Source organism: Plectropomus leopardus, chromosome 11 (assembly GCF_008729295.1).
Source record: "Plectropomus leopardus isolate mb chromosome 11, YSFRI_Pleo_2.0, whole genome shotgun sequence".
Lineage (NCBI taxonomy): Eukaryota > Metazoa > Chordata > Actinopteri > Perciformes > Serranidae > Plectropomus > Plectropomus leopardus.
Genome location: NC_056473.1, coordinates 15894476 through 15915814, shown reverse-complemented (window position 1 = coordinate 15915814; position 21339 = coordinate 15894476). Strand labels below are relative to the sequence as shown.

At 38.5% G+C, this 21339-nt stretch overlaps 1 protein-coding gene across 1 annotated transcript; it reads left to right on the top strand.

Annotated features, from left to right (window-relative positions):
• The first annotated feature begins 1315 nt into the window (after positions 1-1315).
• On the top strand, positions 1316-14523 carry rassf9 (Ras association domain family member 9). The gene is made up of 2 exons (XM_042496728.1): positions 1316-1423; positions 13084-14523. The coding sequence occupies exons 1-2, from the start codon at positions 1377-1379 to the stop codon at positions 14336-14338; spliced, it is 1302 nt and encodes a 433-aa protein (XP_042352662.1). The 5' UTR covers positions 1316-1376; the 3' UTR covers positions 14339-14523.
• The last annotated feature ends 6816 nt before the right edge of the window (positions 14524-21339 follow it).

Sequence of the window (21339 nt, the reverse complement as noted above, 5' to 3'; positions counted from 1 at the left end):
ACTGTAAATCTGCATTATTTTTATGTGTGATATTCACACTAATTGGTCCCCACAGAGAATTCTCTCCTTTTGATATTAAGTAAATATCCCATTTCAAACAGCTTCAAAACATGTGTGTTCTGCAAAAGATGCTTGAAATATATTCCAAGCATTGAAAAACAGCGTGGAGCAAAAGCAGGCTGCATTCCTCTCATGTCTGAATTTCATCTTTGTCATTTGAATCCAGCAGGGAGAGCCACTTACCAAACTTCAAGAGGTTACATTTCCCTCTGCCTACTGCAGCTCACAGAGACTGTAATCATTTTTTTCATTACTTTGTTTGGCCTCTTCACTTTTAGGTAGTATATTTGTAGAGTAATGAAAAAACATTATGCAGAGCTATATACTGCACAGTATAAAATGAGCAATATTTGGTATACTGTGTAAAATATTTTATCATATTTGCACATACAGTACGTTTTTTTCTGAATATCCTAATTTCATTTTTCATTTTGATTTTTAGCATGCTGTGGTGGATAAAGTATTCAGTTCCTCTACCTAAGTAAAAGGTACTAATACCAACTTGTTAAAATATTTTGTTACAATTAAAAGTCCTGCATTGAAACTGTTACTTATGTAAAAAGTAAGCATAATCAGGAAAAAATAATGTACTAAAACTATTAGAAGTACCCAATGCAGAAAATAAAGAAAAAAATAAACACCCAAAATACTCATAATTGTAGACTAAAGAATGTATCAAAACAGTTCCTGGTTAATTTTTCTTGTCAGTCAGATAATTGTTTAATTAACAAATCGTTTGTATAAAGTGCTGTGTAATGTATTTTCTAGCTAAACATAATATTTTATCTTTTTTTTGCTCATGTTTTGTTATGCAAACAAAATTTTTTTAAAAATCTGAACTATAAAGTAACAAGTTACTATAGTTTTGTATAAAGCAGTGGATTAAAAAGCACAATATTTCCCTCCGAAATATGACAGAAGTATAAAGTGCCATAAAAACAAGAACCTCGTGTAAAGTACATGTACCTCATATTTGTACTTAAGAACAGTACATAAGTAAATAGTTACATTCCAGCACTGCTAATGTGTTACTGTTTTCACGTAACACTGACTTTGTTTGAATAGCCTAAAGCACTTTTTCCGCCTTTATTCTTTTTCGGTGGTGGTTTCTCAGCTCGTTCCTGCAGGTGGAAGAGAAGTGTGTGAGTAAAGTCTGGGAAACACCTCCCTCCGTTTTTCGGATGGGACGGACAGAGTTGCAGTCGGAACACCCTTCAACTTTTCTCAAACACTTCACAAAGTGTCCGACGTCCTGCCATGCTGGGACTGTAACACTTTTTCGGATTGCTGGTGTGTTTTCCGCGCGCTCCTGAGACATGGCTCCGTTTGGAAAAAACTTCCTGAAGGCTCGACAGAAAAACAGGTAATTTGATAAGAAAGATAGAGAGATTTGCTGACGTGAAACCTGTTGAGTGTGTTGTTGATTTTTTCTTTTTTTCTGAATTCGGTCATTGGGAAGTTGAGGAGGGATAATTACGCACAACACAGACTGCGCATCGGATTTATGTGAACTGCACAAGAGGCAAAGCAGATTAATAAACCATTAAAGCGGTTTTGTTTTTACATCCTGCATTCAAGTTATATTGGAGGGACATTGCAGACTACTGTCTTAATGCAATCATAGTAAATAAAAAGCAACGTGGTGATACTGTGGGACATCAAATACACCAAGGGTAAGACACTGGTAAACAGCATTAAGAAACACAGTTACATTTTATAAACTTATCAAGAATATAAGGTTATTTTAGTTTTTATTTATTTTGTGTTAGTGTCATTAATAACACATACTGCAGGTATTGTTTTAAAGCAACATCAACCAGCAGCATTAGAAAATCTTAATGCACTGTGTTGCCATCATAGATACAGTATGTGGGAGTACTGTTGATGAACAGAGGTGGAGGAAGTATTCAGATCCTGTACTTAAGTATAGAAATACTAATATTACATTGTAAATATACTCTGTTACAGGTAAAAGTCCTGTAGTGACAATATAACTTAAGTAAATGTAAGTACACTCACAATAACTAAGTTTTGCACACTCATAGCCACTCAGTCTAAGTATTGCACACTTACAATAAACAAGTTATCTTTCTTCAAAATCTCAAGTTTACTTTACTTAAATTTTCACAGGCAATGAGTTTGCATATTTTTTAAGTAAACCCAATTTATTAGATTTTGCAGTGTGAGTACATTCAGGAAAATCTACTTAGAATAATAAAAGGAACAGGACAGCAGATGTTTTTTATGAAAAAGATAAATATTTAAAAAGTTGGTAATTGGTTTTCTGTTCTTCAATCTGCTAATCGTTTTTTTTTTTTTTTGATAAGTGACTAGGTTTTAAATAGCAGGAGTCAAATGTACTGTATTTCCCTCGATAGTGTAGAGGAGTAGAGGTAGAAAGTGGCATGAGATTAAACAAGTGAAGTACAAGTACCTCAAATTTGCACTTAAGTACTGCACTTTGAGTAAAGGTCCTAAATTTGATTGTACGAGAGTGTGCTTGTTCAAGGTGGTAATCTTGCCGCCTAGCTGTTCTGTATAAAAAATTGCAAGCATGGACTGAAAGGACCGAGTTGTCTTGCTGTTGAGCCAGCAGTGAAGGTAGTAACAGCGCCATATCGAGGTCAAGGGAAAGCCAGCAGGAAAAAAAACAGTTTGCAGAAGTTAGTAGCTAACTAAAGGAAGAAGAACAGCGGCCAAAAATGTCTGATGAGATAACAGTCTCTATTATCTGGCAGCAGATCTCTTCCTCTGCTCAGAGGCTGAGATCAGCTGCCAGATAACAGAGACTGTAAATTATTGTTGCCATGTTATGCCTTTATTATTGTTTAAAAAGCACTGCCAACGAATGTTTAATGTCACACTAGAGGCCGACACTGCTGTGTTTAACGTCACGCCCATCATGCCTCATTTGCCTCTGCAATGCCAGCATGCTATCTAAAATCACACACAGGAGCACACAGGACAATGTTACTATTGTTTGGTTCTGTGAAAAAATTAAAAGGCGTCCTAAAAAAGGTATCTCGTTGTGGCTCTATAGCGCAATCTCTGTTTAATAAGGGCTTATGTGTGCATCAGAAGCAGAAGGGAGGATGTGACCTTTAAAACTTTTTTTTACTCCATAGTAATATTTAAGCCACACAATGTGACATTCCCACTGAATGAAACTGGTTTAAGAAGCTGAGAGAGAGGTATTATTCCTCTCTGTCTTAGTGCTTCTCTGTCAAAACTGCACTGTACATTAACTTCCATGAGCTTTCACCTTCTCTTGCTCTGTAATTACTACAGATGTTAACTTTTAATACATCTGAGACACCGGAGTCAAAGAAACTTCTGACTTTAGGTCGAGAGTGATCCTGTCATCAACACTCGTATAATTGCTCCAGCAATTTCCGTGAGTGGCTAGCTGGGCCGTTTGATGTGCCCCTGGCTGCAGCTGGGTTCAGCCTTGGCTTTGAAAAAGTGGGAAAATTAGATTCACCGAGCCACAAGCGCCCCTCAAATTCAGTTTGGATTGTTGGCTGAAAACTTTTTGTTGCGCAGAGTTTGGTAAACAGAGTTTCTCTCTTGGAGTATCTAGGTCAGGAACCAATTCCTCACAGGGTGCAGACAGGATTCATGTTGCCAAATGTGGGATCAGGAGGGTTTTAACTGTGGGTAAAGAACTGCTTTCATTAGCTTTACTTATTAAGAGTAGTTTACCAACTCAGGGGAAGGGGTTTGGATTAAGTTCAGAAATAAAGCTGGCTTTTATATTAAATTACTGTAAAACTTTTTGACAGTGGCACCCGCAGCAGAATCACACAGAGCCGAGATGAATTATCTTTGATAACTTCAAACAGTCTGACTGAGGCTGTCTCCAGTGAATGTCTTTTTTTTCATGTTGTGTAGTAATTACCATTGTGGCACCTATAATTACCTCAAGTGTTTAGATCTATAGATATGTCAAACGCTTCATTTCAGAGACTCGCTTTTACTTGTGCTGAGCTGCTTGGTTGCTTAAGAATGACAAGATGATGTGGAGCTGAAGTCAGTTGAAACATCAAAACTTTGATTAACATTAAGAATAAATCAGTGTTGATTACAGCTGACAACATTTGTTTTAATATTAGTTATCATCAAAGATTCGCAGTGCGTCATCAGGGAGTCCTGTGCGTCAAACTGTGTCCTATATTGAACCAGCACGTACAGGCCTCAGAGGGTTTTCAATTAAGTGGTTGCCAGCCAGTGACATGTGTGACCAAAGCCATGCAGCAGCATGACAGCATTGTGCACAGGACCAATTAGGTGAAAACATTTTTCGCTTAATACCAATTTTCAGGCCACAACAAACCCAAAAAAAAGAGCAATTGTGTTGAGAATAACTCATTTATTTTCACTTAGCAACAGCTCATTAAGTGATTCACAGATCGGGGGGTTGGGGGGGCACAGGAAGGGAAGAGAAGGGAAGGGGTGTGTTGTGTCTCTGCTCACAGATGCCTATCAGAATGGGAGTCATCCCAGAGATCAACATACACAGATAGAAAAGTGATGTTTTTTCCTCTCTGGTCCCTCATCCTCTTTCAGATAAGAGAGAGGAAGTGTCCCCTGTCCAGTATCTGCTCCACTGCATTCTCTGTGTACATTTTTACTATTAAACAAACCAGACACAGAGAACTCTGTACACACCTTCCTTATCCGATTAGGCTTGTCACAATACCAGATATTTAATAGTTGATTCCAGTACCAATTAAATTTCACAATTCTCAATACTCAATTAAATACCACAGTAAAAAAATAATTAATCCTATGCACATAAACATACACTCCTCTTTTAGAAATATTTGAATTATTATTTTTTTTTAATCCCTGATGTTCTGTACTAGTCTGTGTGGGTTTTAGACTTTGGTAGTATCAGTCTTGAAGGTATGCTTTTCAATATGGTCATAAATACAGGTGCTCCTCTTTCTCTTAAACTCATTGTATGTAATGCACCGCACAGTGGAACAGGCAGCTGAGCTAAAAGACACTGCAACATGTAGTGGTGTTTGGATAAGTTACAGTACTGTAAACAGCTGGCAGCCAGCAACGGCAGAGAGAAACCGTGGGGAATAATGACGTGTTTATTTATGTCAGACTTTGTGAATTAAGGATTTATTGTGTCCAAACCAGACCTGGTGATATCAGTGCACTTACTAGATTACTAGCAAGAGTAACCAAGATGGTTTGGCTGAGTTTAGTTGGTTCCTGTCAAGAGTGAGTGAAGTGTGTTTTATGATGATTGATGAATTAAGCCTTGTTTGTTTGCTAGGACTGAGAGAAAGTTGAATTCAAAAGGTGTACAGCTGTATTTCTCTGTTTTATAAGGAAACTAGGTGTGTAGCTTAGCACCGCACACCTATACTGTTACACTATATACTGTATACCACAGTGAAAATTGTTCTGGGATAAAGTGGCCCTCCCAGGATGAATTTTAACAACTTTAGTGATCCATTAACTTTCCATAAAGCCATCATCAGCCTAAAATTTCAATTTTGACCCATACTTTTGTTAATGTGCAAATGGTAAATGGTGAGAGTAAACCGACAGTATAAATTCATCACCTACAGACTAATCAAAATACCTCCATAGCAAGAAATGTAAAGCCCAGTGGTGCTTGCAGGTTATACGGTATCTGCTGAAATGTTTTGTAGGAAATATCAACATCATCTTATCACATCACTATTGATCTGAGGAAACACGCTGAGACAGAAAGCTATAATTCTGTCATTTGTTACGACATGTTCAAACCACCAGCATGCAGTCCTCTGTGGTAACTTGTTGCACTTGCAAATTTATTACACAGAGGGAATTGTTCAAGGTTGTCATTATGAGTATTACAATGGAAGAGAACTATGCCACCATGGTGGAGCTGTAACGTAATCGGCCCACGCAGAAACTTGTGCTGAAAATTCATATAATTTAACTGTGGTTTCCTCCTGCATGTCTGAAGTCTGACTCGATATCTGAGCTTGTGAGTTCAAACTGAGGTCAAACGGGTGTGCTCAGGTTTCTTGGGTTCACCCAAGTGTGAAGTGTTGAGGTCTAACACATCCTCTGATACTGTAAGTCGCAACATCCATCCACACTATAACACTTTATATTTGAATATTTCTTTTAATCATCATACATCATAATTTCTATCTATTGGCATGTTCCCATCAGAAGCTGAGGGCACCCTCATTTGTTGCGTCTAGAGCCAAAGCTTAATCCCAAGCTATGAATATCAAATGGCACCCAAAGTGACAGCCCTTATGAACATATTAGCTGCGATGCAATCAGCCCAATGGTGCATGCAGTTTGTCCTGGCAAGGAGTTGACTAAGGGGAGTTAGGGATTTTGGTACTCCCAGAGACTGATACCACTAGTTCAAAATGTTTGTCCTTAGAAAATAACAATTGAAAATTATACAGTTTTGTAGTCTTGAATAAACTGACTACAACAGTTCAAGAGCAAAAAAAATATTCTTATCTCTTTCTTAAAATACAATCTTTTTTTCCCAAGAGTTCTAGATGTAATTTGTCTTTTTGGCAGTTATGTGAGTAAATGTTTCTTTAAAGGAGCTTTATGTGAAATTTAAAGGGCATGAGGCGTTCTGGACTCAATTCTCTATATGGAGGTGGCTGAGCAGATGGCTAACAGCTAACGATGCTAACTTGATAAACAGCACTACACAGTGACAACAGTGGTGACAGAGGTAACAGTGTTGACCAGAGTGGGCACTACGCCTCCATTTCATCACCATCTGAATATCAGCAGTAACTGCCTTATGAGAGCAGTACAAAGTTGCAGTGTGAGCTAACCAATGGTATACACAAATGCATTTCCATGCACGTGCAGCTTTATCACAACAAACCACAAAGAAGCTACATTACAAAACACAGACAGAGCATGACTTAATTCGCTATAACTCCACTATATCTTTTCATATAGTAGTTTACTGTTTTAGTGATGCTCTGAATGTGACAAGCACAACCTATGAAGAGGTGCTGAAGCTTAGAGAAAAATCTGCTAGGTTGTTTTTTGTTGATTGATGTGCATCTCAGCCTATCACAGCTGTTTTTGTTGCTCAGATACAACCAGGCCTAATGGTATTCTCTGAAAACTCCAAGCTGTAAAATGTCAGTATCAGAAATATTATGTCCAAGTTTTATTTGTGTGCCACTCAACATTTGGCTATTTAGCATAATCCCATCAAATATTAATTCAACCACTGATATAATATTCGTCCCCAAAGCAGCTCAGCATCTAAGAAATGTTACAGCATTTCAACATGGACATGGGCTTTATTTTCGACATTTGGGACAATTCAGCAGATTTGTCAAAATGGCAGAATTTTAAACGTTAAATAAACTTTTGATAACACAGCAAAAAGAAAAAAAAACCCTAGCATAGGATGATCTTTTAATTTAATTATTTATTTTAAATAAACACAGTAGCACATTATTGTTGGAGAGAGCCTTGGGATGAAAATATGACTAGATTTTTTTTTTTTATTTTGGAACACATGGTTTTGAAAAAGTGTCATTGAAAACCCTAACTGCGAGGCATTAAATGTTTCAAACAGGCCTAGATTTGTCAATTTGTCAACACTTCACATTAGTTTAGCTGAAACCAGACTGCAGTGACCGCTATAGAACTCATTTTCCCCTTCCTCTCTCTGTCCATTGAACTGTGGTGGCAGGATGTTGTGTGAGCGTTGGGTGATTGTGGCCCAGGACAAATACAGGTGTTTCCCCGTCTTGCTATACCTTCTTCCTGAACAGCTGAGGGGCTTGGGTCACCCTCTCTGAAATATCCAATTGTCTGCAGAGCATGTTTATTCACCTGTATGTTCAGATGTGACCAAAGACACATGTTTTTTTTGCATGTTTAGGCCAGTGTTAGTGCATGTGGGAAATATCTGAAGGCTTAACAGGGTATTGGGAAATGTTCAGTAAATTTCTGCTGCACTGATTATGTTTTCCTTGTCTTTTCCCTTTTAGGTCTTCCCTTCTCTGCTGATCTTTATTGTGTCTTCTAGTTTTTCATTTATTGCAGTGCGGAACAACAATGGTTCCAAAACTTTTTGGCTCGTGACACCTTTAACCCTTTTAAACCTGGGCAAATAGGCTAGTTGTTTTAAAAACATGGGAAGAAGGCAATGAGCAACTTAAGAGGAAATGACCCTGAAATGAACAAGAAATTAGTAAAAAGTACAAGAAAATTACCTGATGGTTCAAAGGTTTACTCATATGTTCTTTATATATTTATTTATATTATCTTTACTTAATACTTGCTTGATTTAATACTTGCAAAAGGCATTTGAATGCAGCACAAGAAAAGTGATATTGATCCAGATTCCAAAGGTTTGAACAAGGCCGTTTCTACTTTTAATATTTTTCCTATTCTTTCAAGATCCTTCATTGTGTGTGTGAAGGCAGCTTTTAAATGCTGCATATCAGTCAGTATGCTATTAAAGACTTTTAAGACTTTATACACCACTCTGCAGTTTAATTTATCACAATTCACAATAGCTTACTTTATAAAAATGTTTTTGTATTTAAAATCTAAATCTGTTGATCTGCACTGTAACTAAGACCTACAGCTTTTGCACATTTGATGGACAGTAGAGTGCAAAACTGTATGCCAGTCTAAATGGTGTGGTAATCAGAATAAAATTAAATTACTGATCACCTCAAAACGGTATTCGAGCACTTATATTTTTCGAATACACCACTGCAGGTTATAGGTTACATATAGTTTATATAGAATATATCTTGCAACATTTTGTCAAAAATTGCTACTGACTTTTTTTTTTTTAAAGAAAACCCTAATGGAGATGAGTTTGCTTATTCAAAGACATATATAGCAAATGGCTCCTTTTTTTAATTAGTGTGAGTTCTACTTCAAACACAGGCATATTTCAAAGGTGGCAATCTAAATTGCTCGCAAAGGCCCATTTTCTGCCCAACATATTGAACGAGGGCCAAATGTCTCTATTGGCCCCCTTAATGAAAGGGCCCCAGCGCAACTACCCTGCCTACACTGTTGATTAAAACCTATTGGATAAAACTATCCAGCTATTTCATGAAAAAGTCAAAGAGAAAAGGTCATTAAAAATAATATATTTCATAATACATTTTTTGTTTGTTTTTTCTTCTGTCCTTCTTTGGTCATCATCACTCAACCAGTTTTTCAATTCAGTTTTATCTTGTGACCTTTTTAGGGGGTTTAGATCCCCAGGTTGGGAATCACTGCAGAGCAACACCAAAAATATGACCTTAAAAATGAAAGCTGAATTATTTTTGAATTTCCAGCACTGTACAGCTAATGTTATTTACTATTTGTTGAGATAAAGATGTGTTGCATAGCTGTTGTTTTTGTTATATTTCACAGGTGTGGTCTTTACTGTGTCCTCCCACTGTTTTTGCAGGGTTTCCTGAGTAGGTGATAGTCTGAAACTCTAAGGTCAAAGTCGCCGTGGTTGTTGTCTTTGATTGCCCGAGGCACTCTGGATTTGTTTGGCTTGTGCATAGCTCAGGTATTTGCTTTGCCCCGCTCGTCTCCAAGGGTCTCCATAACCATTAACCAGCCTGTCGCATTGTTGCATACGTATCGCATTCCTGAGACCTTATTCAGCGCCAGTTTACACAATGCTCCAGTTGTGTGTTTTCATGCCGTGTGGGAATCAAAACACAGCAGTATCAGACTCTAAAATCAGCAGAGATAATGCAGCATTTAAAGGTCTCCTATTTTGATAAGTCTTAATACATCTCACTTGTGTTGGCATGCAGGCGGGTAGTATCTGTATCATCCTCAGAGTTTATGTATTTCTGTCCAGCCTCTTGTGCTGATTGGTGGTGAATGTGGGCTGTAGTCAGCCAAGGTTATCTCCGCAGATAAATACACAGCAATTACATGATGCAAGGTACAGACCTGAAACCTTTACTGCGTACCAAGGCCAAAAAACAACACAGAGCATTTGATAGACTCAACACAAATAGTGTTTGATTTTAATCAAAAAGTTTAGTTTTAGCAGTTCTGCAGATACATCCAATGTGCAGTTATTCAAGGATTTTCAGGTACTTTTTCAATCACTTTCTTTTTTAAGCACTTTATAAGAAGAAACTAATTTTATAAAACAATTTCTTATTAAACATTAATGATGTGATTGATGTCTCTCTGGGAATTCGGGGAAGAGAGGAGAGGGCACCACAATTGAGACAATGACATAAGAATATTCTTAAAAAGATATCAAAGTATTCAAGTTCTTGATTTCAATTTTCCAGTGCTTGGCCTGGTCTTATGTGAGGGCCTTCTTTTTATTGGTGAAATACTTCTTATGCAAAGGACCTTATGCAAACCCTGATCTAATGTGCACTAATCCTTGAATGCTGCTTTGTCTTTGAAATAGAAACTGAAAAAAAATGTTTTGAGGAAAATACTTCTTGAAAAACAATTGGTTACACACAATTTGTAACCTTGTGGTTTCTGTCCACCTATGTCAGATAACATGAACAAGTGTCAGCTAGAGTGTGCAGCTAAACTCCCTCAGTGATGTCAGAGCTTGCTATCTTACATCTCTTTTTGGACTGAAGATGAAATTAACCAGGATTACAAGCACACGGCTGTGATTTATTACTGCTGTTTGATTTTGATGGTGGAGGAATGTTGGTCTGTGGTTTTGCAATCAGTCTGCAGTTCACTGCTGTAAAGGAGGAGCTCTAGTTTTTGTCTCTTGGTGATATTATATAGATTATCTTTCTCTGATGTCTTTGAGATTGAACTGTGTGTAATTGCAGGAGTATTATATGTCTCTTGTTTTTTGCTTACAGAGTACTTTAACTTTAAATATGAGTATTTCGCTGAGACAGTAACTTGGCAGCCAGCTACAGTACATCAGCAAAAATGTAATTAATCACACGAATTGCAGAAGATTGCAAACATTTAATCTTTCATATAAATAATAACATGATACATCATTCTTTATCTTGAAATCAAATTTAGAAATGTCTGGCAATGTTATCTACTTATTTGATTACTTGTCCATGTTGTGGATGTCTGCATTGCCAGTGCCTATCATTTAACGACTGGATATTAGGTCCTGGATATTACCGGTTGGTCCATTAAGCATGTAAAAGATTGATATCGCCAGCCCATCAGAGGTCAATTTTTGAGCAAGTTTTACGGTCCAGACGAAAAGGTAATGAGGGCCTTGGGGTTAAATAGCTCAGAACTAAGCCATTAAGTGATCATCTGTGATGAGTAAGATGGTGAGTAACAGTCTAATAGAATCAAGGCAGGGAGCACAAAATGAGCGAATGTAGTTTTCTGCTCATTGACCTAATGGAAAACCATCAATGTACGGTCTTTTAAAGAAAATATACTGCTTGGAATAGTGAAAGGACTTCAGAAGCACAAGCAGGAGAGTAGTAGTATGTTCTTAAAACTGCAACTCTGTAACTGCTGGTGTAAAACTTGAATGGACTGCATTTATAGAGCTCTTTGCAGGTCTTCAAGACCACTCAAAGCGCTTTACAACTCAAGCACCACTCAAACAGTGGTGATCGAGGCTACCATACAAGGTACCACCTGCTCATCAGGAATGTATTCACACATACACACAGTTTCTTGCCCAAAGACACTTTTGACATGCAGAGTGCAGGAGCAAGGACTCAAACCACAGATCCTCTGATTAGTAAATGGCCCCTCCTGAGCCACAGACACCACCTGTGAAGCATTTTAACATAACTTTCTCTAAATTAAATTTTTCAAAAAAATCATCAGAGGTGTGGAGCCACGTGACTTGGAGTCAAGTTACCAGCATGATGACTTAAAATTTGATATAAAATCAAAAAAACTTGGAACTTGACTTGGACTTTAACACAATGACTTGTGAATTTTCTTAAACTTGTTGCTTTTGACTTTAAATCACGTGATACCTTCCACCAAGCTAATGTGGGGAGAGAAAGTTATATACATCTTCCCAATGGTGCTGCAGGGATGACATTTTTTAGTCGGCTGAGGCAGAAATTAGCACAGCCCTGGTTCCCTTGTAGAAGGCTAAGGGAATTATCATTGGATTTTGGCTTATGGCAGAAAATAAAATTTATGATACTCAAACATTTCTTTCTGCGAGATAATCTTCACAAATGAACACCACCTTTGTTACTAACATAACCATTTAAATTGTAAAAATCTGACACAAATTTCTGTTTTTAGTTTCTGGCTATGATGTATGGTAGGCTAAAAAACGCGTGACTTACAAACTTACAGGTGGATTGCGGGGTTGAGAGTCAATTAGGCTGAATTCACAGGAGCACTCTGCTGATTTGAAAGATTTATTGTAGCAATTTGCATGCTTTTTTTTATTTTTTGCATTTTTAATTGTATTCATTCATTAACAGAACTGATCTGACTTCAATAGGTCTGATCTACAGGAAAACTACTGTCTGTTTTCAACTAAATGCTAAAGTCTAGTGGTCATGCTAACATAGTGATGTTTGGCATAATTAACATGTACCATGTTTACCATCCTTGTAGAGCTTGTTGGCATGCTAACATTTGCTTATTAGCACAAAACACAAAGTACAGTTCAGGCTGATGGAAATGTCAGTTTTTGAGCCATTAGGTAATAAAACCCAAGAATCTGGCAAATTGACATTTTGATCAGATGATGGCGCTCGATGAAAAGGACCAAATGATGGTGAACAAAAAATATTTGTACTACATTTTATGGCAATCATTCTGACAAAATCTTATGGGAGTCCATACAAAAGTAATTGATATACCAGTCTGGACCAGAGTGAGTGACCACCTGACTATCAGAGCAACATTACAGTTACCGGAGCCATATCAACAAATATAATTTTGATAAGCAATTAAATAAATTTAATTGTTTGTCTGTAAAAAAGTTGGTAATTCTGTGTGTTGTGGATATCTGTGTTATGATAAGGGGTTAGGACTGTTTCATTCCAGATTCATAATGGCCGTTTAAGCTTTGTTTTTCTGTCTCTTTCTCAGGACAAAAGATGCCGAGCCTGTGGAAGGGAAGGAGATTCAGGTTACAGTCTGCAATGAGGAGAAGGTCGTCTGTGGAGTAACAAAGCACACAACATGTGCAGATATGATTCAGGCGTTGCTGGAGGATCACAAGTCAGTACCAGAGAGCAAGCGGCTCCTGCATGGGGAACCCAAAGACTTCTGTCTTGTGGAGCGGTGGAAGGGTTTTGAGAGAGCCTTGCCTCCTCTGACCAGAATCCTGAGACTCTGGTATGCCTGGGGTGACCAGAGACCTTTCATCCAGTTCACTCTTGTCAAAACCAGCGATTTTGTGCCTCAACCCACCAAGAAAGGTGGGAAGTCCAAGGGGGCTAAGCCAAAGCGATGGGAACATGGTCGTACTCAGTCTACCCAGTCGCTGCCGGTAGAAAGGCAGAAGCGCATGGTGAAGAAAGCTTTCCGGAAGCTGGAAAAGCTTCACAAGGAGAGTAAGAGCTCCCAAGGTGCTGAAGAGGTCGACCGGATGGTGCAGCTTATTCTCAACCAGGACCACACCATCCGGGAGCAGATCCAGCGTATGAGGGAGCTAGATTTCGACATCGAGCAGTTTGAGATGCAATTGCAGAAAGAAGCGGAGGCTGAGAGTTCACTAGCTCAGAGTTTGGAGGCCCACAGCGATGAGCAGCTGCAGAAGTACCTGTACACCAGTGATGGAGTCGAACAGCTTGAGCTGCAGGTTCAGAGGCATCAGGAGCTTATCCTCCAGCTGTCCCGGGACATTGACGCTGAGCTGAGAAGGGCCAACTTCCCTCTGAGCCAATATGCGGACAGTGAACAGGAAGGAGCCACCGCTGCTTCCTGGATCCCCTTGGAGACGAACGAATCATTCTACACTGCTGAACTGGAGAGGTTGCAGGATGAAGTGAAACACAGCCTCTTCACTGGCGTGTCCCTTCACAGCCAAGCGGCAGAAATAGACAAGCAGCTAAAGTACTACGATGCTACGCTGGTCTCCAAGGATCAGGAGTGCTGGCAGCTGGCTGCCCAGCTGAGCTCATTGCAAATTGGGGACGGGGAAGAAGAGGAGAAGTCCAGTCCTGTCCCTTTGAAAAGTGAGACACTGTGCAGTGTTTCACAGACAGTGAAACTCAAACACAGCCTGTCCCCTCTAGACGTTACAGACACAGACTCAGACACTGGGATTAGCTCCACACACAGTCAGGACTCGCTGTCACCGTGTCTCGACTTCCCTCCTCCGCTGGACACAGACGTTTGAATAATCCAGCTGACCCTGCAATTTATTGTTCTGTATGCACTAACCTCAGTCTGTGCCTGGCATGAGTTATCATTACATTTAAGTCACAGAGCTAAGCATTGAAAACTAAATTCTTGGCGCACTTTTATGACACAAGAAGGTCATTTAACTGGAGCTGCAACAAGTAGTCGATTGACAGAAAATAGTCAGCAATAATTCCTAGTAAACTATTTGTTTTAGTGATTATTCTGAGCATTGGTTTCAGTAGGTTTAATCTAAGGTTTCTCTGTTTTTCTTTGCCAAATATGACTGTATAGTATATGATACTGAATATCTTTAGGTTTTAGACTAAAAAGTTGCGGTTGTCACTTTGGACTCTGAGAATTTATCAAGAATTAATCAATTTGTTTTTTTTTCAGTATTGAAGGTATTTCCTCAATCAAAAACAGAGATCATAGCTGGAAAAGAAATACCTCATTTCTCTATTTATAAGAAATGAATATAAGTTATTGTGGGTAGTTATGCACAATATTATTTTCCATCATTATGCTTTTGGGTTATGTGTCAGTCAGTCCCATTTTCATGAAGACAATAACTCAAGAAATCATTGAGGGAATATCTTCAAATTTGGCACAAATGTCCATTTGGACTCAAGAGTGAACTGATTAGAATTTAGTGGTCAAAGGTTACTGGGACCACAAAAAAAAAAAGGATGAAAAGTCAAATGTCAACTTCATTGTGACATCATAGCGTTTTCCAGCCATTTTTCTGTGTCATATCTCAGGAATAGAAGGGGAGACATTTGGTCAGATACCGAATTGGTGACACTGTGAAGATCTTCTGTGCTGCTGGGGGGAAGATGTATGTGATGTACCCATGTCTTAGAATTGAGCTTTTTGCAGCAACAGCCATATCTGAAGCATTGTCAACAGTCATGGCTGGTTCACGGAGGCATATACAAACACGAGGAATTGTTTCTAGCTTTTGTATATTTTATACTTTAAACATTGTGAAATTAATCACAACTTGAGACATTTTTTGTACAGTAAACAAGGTTTTTTTTAATTCAGAAGGACCAAAGAATCTTTCAGTATTGTGTAACTACCGTCAAAAGCAGCTGCACTTTCTAAATAATCTCCTGGGTTTCTGAAAAACTAATGGATGCTCACATCTGTGACTCAAATGAAATGATAAATCATGCAAGGCATAAAACTGTAGCGGTGTATGCACAAACTATATAGTCCATCACTGTTGACAGCTGGGTTTCGCGACTTTTAGGTGTTTTTGCCCCTAAAGGAGCAGAGAATATTCCCTTAGCACAACCATATCAAAGGTGTACCCAGCCTTGTTACTTAAAAGCATTTTTGTTGTTTAATTTCTTAATGATGAATGTATGTTTCTTTCCCTTCTTAAATTTGTCACAATATTTATGAAGCTGCACTTCTTTGTACACACTTTTAAGTATATTAACAATGTTTTATATTAAAACAGATAGCAAACTGTTTTGGATGTAGAATTTAAGATTTGTTAAAAACTTTAACACTTCTCTTGCCTACACTGTAAATAAACTGCTGTAACCACTGTAAATATTTTTTGACACAGGCACAATTTGTGAAGAGAATTTGATAAAATAACAGAGAAAACATATTTATTTATCACATAATTGTATTTTACAGATGAGATTCTGTGACTGTTCCCCCACTGAGGCGATAATCTCTACATGCCACCAGTCTGTTCAAACACATCACATTCAGAGCCAAAATCACAAACATCTGGATCTGTGTAAACCATGCCTAAAAACAAAAATAAAATTTACATTTCAACTTTCTTAATAAACACTAATATTGTAAATGTCACAAAAAGTAATTGCTCTGTTGTTGAGTTTGTTGGTGCTGCTGTACGAGGAAGTGTTAATGGTAAAACCACGAGTAAAAAAACAACTCAGGTGCCAAATGTTACAGATTCCTCAAAGCTCTGAGTCACCAGAGAGAAATGACACAGCGAGCACAGAGCCCCCCTCCTGTCTCTGCAGCATATAATCAGACAAGATGGTCGCCAGGCAAGCACAAACAACAGCGAGCCGAGCACTCTCTTCTTGTCAAGGTACTGCTGACAGACTAACACTTTGTACTCAGGGCTGGCTGCTGGAAAAGCAGAGGATATCTATTTCACACACTAATTGCTTCACCCCCCTCCCTCATCCTCCTTCACCGCTTCAAGCCACTAAGTAACTCCACCAAGCATGAAAGGCCACAGATCTTACAATGTGAACAATCTTGCGCCGGTGCCTCACGCTTGTTGATGGAGTGGGGGCTTATTACGCTCCTCCTCGCATGCTTCAGCAACAGGTACGCATCAAGCTGAAATAAAGGAGCGTTTTGTATAATATAATCGCAAATCAGTCCTGTCTTGGTCGAATGTTGAATTACTGAATCTGTTAAAGGAAGGCTTTAAACACACTCAGTTCACCTCATTGTTTTATTGACAGACATGTTGAGGCACCTCAAATGGCAATACAAAATAAGAAATGAACAAATGAAGGACCTCCCTGTAGTTTCTCATATTAGTTGCTGTTAAGGGCCTGGAGGAAGTTTAACAAAGCACGGGGTGTAGATTTCCAACCCTTGGCAGAATGTAAAGCCGCACAAAAAGTACTTGGGCCAAGACAGGACAATACAATTCTCCACCATTACAGAGTCTTTGGAATAACTTTGGCCTTTAAAGAAAAAAGTGTGTAAAATAGAATATAGAAACAAATGCTGCTTCTCTTTAGGTGCGAGGAAAACAACTGATTCAACACTTTTTTCAGCAATCAATTATGGAGACATTTCATACATGCATGCAAATTCATCATATTCGAAAATGCGCAGTGTACCGTTCTTCGAGATTTGTCTCTAATTCAGGTTTCCGTCATTGCAACATCATTGCAGTTTGTACGAGAAAGTGGGTTTGTCTTCTCTGTACAACCGTAGAATGGGACACTGGTACACTTCCATTTTACATGAAGTGCCTCCTTATTTATGTTTTCTACTGACTCCCTAAAACTTTAGGTAGCTGCAACCTTCAGTCACATGGAAAACTGATGTATGTCATTCCTCAAACCCACACTGTCTTTTGTGAAAGTCCTTTAAAAGTTTTTGCTCTCTCATGAAGATGTCAGCTGCAGAATTAGCTGACACTGTGATATTCTATGATCCAGATGCTCAGGAGGTTTTAACCAGAAGACAATTAAACCAGCAAAAAAAAAACAAAAAAACTTTTTTAAGATGCGTCTGTCAGGGAATGGGTATGGTGGTTGACATGAAAATGCAAGTGGCCCTATCTAGATCTAGTGTTTGGTTTGTCCATTCCAGGCTGCTGTAGAAACATGACAGGTTAACATGGCGATCTTCAAAGACAAGCACCCACTCCCTCTGTAGATAAAATTGTCTCATTGTAATGTAACAAAAACACGATTCTTATTTTCAGGTGAGTATACACTACAGAAAACATACTTATTATACTATATTCCATGCCAATATTTACCATTAAATCCTACACACTGGACATTTAATTGAAAGCTTAAAAAATGAATATTTAGTATTTGCATTACTTGTGTCTATATTTATAAACTGATGTTTCCCTGCGGCAGTGTGACTTCACTTCCTAGTTGCAGGGAGGCTGCAGGCTCAGGTAATGTTTACCTCTCCTCCCCTCTGCAGATCAGCAATTCAAAGACTTGCCAGCTCGCAAGTGTGTTTGCTGACAACAATAATTACACTGACCAAAATGGCAATTAGGCTGACTGCAAACCAGTCTCTGTTCAGCCCTCCCAGTTACAACGACTGGCCAGCTTCAGTAGATTTGTTTTCAACTGTGGCTTCAGTGCTGAAGACGAAAACTGAAATTTAAAACAGTGAATGTATTTCCCAAAAAATATTTTTAAATTGAAACACATATTGTTTGCTTACTTAAAGTGACTGACAGGTGTGTTTTGCTGTTTGATTTGCTTAACCTTCACTGTACCCATATCTCTTTGCACAGACCTGTTTTAGGGAATCAGTTTGATAAGAGTCAGGGAGACATGAAGTGAAGGCTATTGTAGTGTGTTTGATCTGGTTGGGAAGCTTTCACCATCACTGAAGGACAAGACTTAATTGGCAATTAACAAACACATTTCAACCACCTTTATTTAACACCATCCTGCACTGTTTGATCTTTTTATTATCTTATCAGCACTGAATAGGAAAAACATTGCCTGAACTTATGGATGCTATGTCTTAAAACACATTAAATAAAACCATATAATCAGCTAGTTCACAGATTTAATCTACTTTAATTAGAACTACCAGTCATCACTATCAATGATCTTAGGAGGGCAGTTGAAGAAAATGTAAAAAAAAACTTTTCTCAGATGTTCCTCGACACTTCAGATGCAAAAAGAAACAACTGTGATTTTTTTGTTACTAACTTCCTGTAGGAGGCAAGTTGAGAAGGGAGCCTTTTTAAAGAAACAGTGAAATCTAGAGGATTTCTTTAGCATAACATACCCAAACTAAATAGTAGAGATGGCTCAATCAGGTAGAGTGGAATTCAACACATTTTCCACAAGATATAGTGACTCAAAATGTGCTCTACCAAACAGATGAACAGGACATTAATAAGTTTTAACGCCTGAGGCTATATTTCCAATCTTTGAAAAATACATGGATCAACCAGTCACACTAGAGAGTTTAAAAAGCACTTTGCAAGCTCTGATGAGTAAATAAAGGTCTGATATTTGAATATATCTAGGATGCTTAAAGCAGCACAACATTTAAAAACCTACTTAAAACTGTCTTAAAGGTTTATGGTGACCATGACACAAGAGGCCAACAATTGTTCAAACTATTTCCAAAGTGTCACCCTGTATTTAGTGGCTTGCAGTGAAGTATGCAAACACTTCCTTTTTGTCTTCTCATGCTATGTTTCATCAGAGATATACATCACATTGTTAGCGTGCCAAAAATCCTGCACTGCGTCTGCATTCCCACAACACACCTGGCAGTAAACTTCATGTGATTATGTATGATTATATTATTATTATGCCGAAAGCAAAACTCAATCTTTTCAATCCTTGTTGCATCAATTCTTGTAACCGTCATCTCTCCAAATTTTACTGCTTCACTCAGAATGAGGTTTGTAGAGACTGAATTGAGGATGACATGGGACGAAACAAAAAAAACAAACAAAAAAAGCTTTAAATGGCATTAAATGTTTTGCCGTGGTCCTGCAGCCAAGCTCAGTCACATTTGCGTTCAACTTGGACAAATCAGGACTTGTCAAAGCAGTTCAAAAGCCTTGGGCTTTATTGCCTCAATCAAAGCACATTTGGAGTGCCATCCCATCCAAGAGGCATGAATCATTTGATAAAAGAGCCCAAGGAGCAGTAAACTGTCCCTGCTGCCAGGCAGCGACAAGAGAGCAAATGAAGCGAGAGTGGGTGTGTGTAGGTATGTGTTTGTTGTACAAATAAATGGTGGGAAACCTGCTGGCTGTTGTTTTAAAGATAGGAAATTTAAGACATATGATCTGGCCTGGTGTGGTTTCTTACATTATTGTACATAAAAAAATGTGTTCGCCACTTCAGATTATATCCAGAAATGCTGTCTGTGCAAATACGTGCACACTTCAAATGCTGGCTCTTAAATCCTCACCCTACCTCCATCCCTGCCAAACACATTTTTATTTTGGCATGGATGTTAATTTTCCTCTTTATTAACACTGCTGTCCTGGCTGAGACTGTCTGCTTTTCTACAGGTGTTCTCTGATGCTCCTCGCTGCTCTCCGTCATGCAGCCTTTCATTACAAAAAGGTGGAGACACTTGTCGCCACTCACACAGACAGACTAAGACAGAGAGAGACGGGAAAGATGATTGCAGTCTGTTCAGACAGAACAAGGTAGAAACAAAACAAGGAAAGACAGTTCTGCACAGACTGAAGTATATAAAATTATATCTTAAAGACAAAACAGAGCCACAGTTTCTCTGGCTAATTAACTGTGAAAATTGCTAAAAAATAAAATAAAATAAAATAAAAAGGAAGCGTTTATAAGCCCTACCTCCAGCTAAGAGTACCAACAAAAGTATTGTCGAGCTATTTTTAAACGGAACTAACTGAAGTTGTTTTAAATGGGCTATTACCAGCTATAATGTTTGGCATTCAGTTGGTTTATCTTGTGAGAATGTGGCAGTGGTCTAATAGCAGTCAGTTGCTTAGTTGCTTAGCAGTCATGTTGCATAGATCTCACACCACACACTGCCCTCTTCTCCTACTGATGAGAGACTCATGCACATCACATCTAAACTCCATCGCCTCAGAAACATTGATCTTTCGGTGGATGAAACCATGTATCTGTGGTTTGCAGAAATGTACAATGCCAACATTTTTTGTGGCATCTGGGTTGAAAATTGATTGAATTGAATTTGTATTTTCAAGCAGGTGTACGCAAATGCAGGAGACAGCAAGCAAGAGGAACTCAAAAAGATCACTCTCTATTCCAAGGACACAGTAACTGAGCATCACACAAACAAACCAAGAATCCAACAAAGACTGAACTGAAAACCAGGACTTAAATATAAACTAGACTGATGAGGGGATGAAGTGCAGCTGGAGAAAAAGGGCTGAGGAGCTCAGGTGAGGGAGATGAGGAGAAGAGGCAGGAGAACAGGCAGGGAGCTGATTGGCTGGGAGAGACTGAGGAGCAGGAAGGACTAACAAGGCTGATGCAGGGCAGCTGTGTAGCTGGGTAGATGAGGGAAAGGCAGCACAGGAACACAAGAGGAGGAAAACACAGTAAACTGAATCCAGAAAACAAAAAAAGAAAAAAGAAAACACAATCTACCCAACAACAAGTTGACCAAGTGGGCAAATTAAATGAGTTTCAAACAGACACTAAGTCCCGTCTTCCCAAAAGTCTGAAGAAATCAGGACACAGCAGACTGTGAATCGTTTCAATATTGTCTAAATTTATCAGAAATATCGGTTTATGTTTTGTATATGTA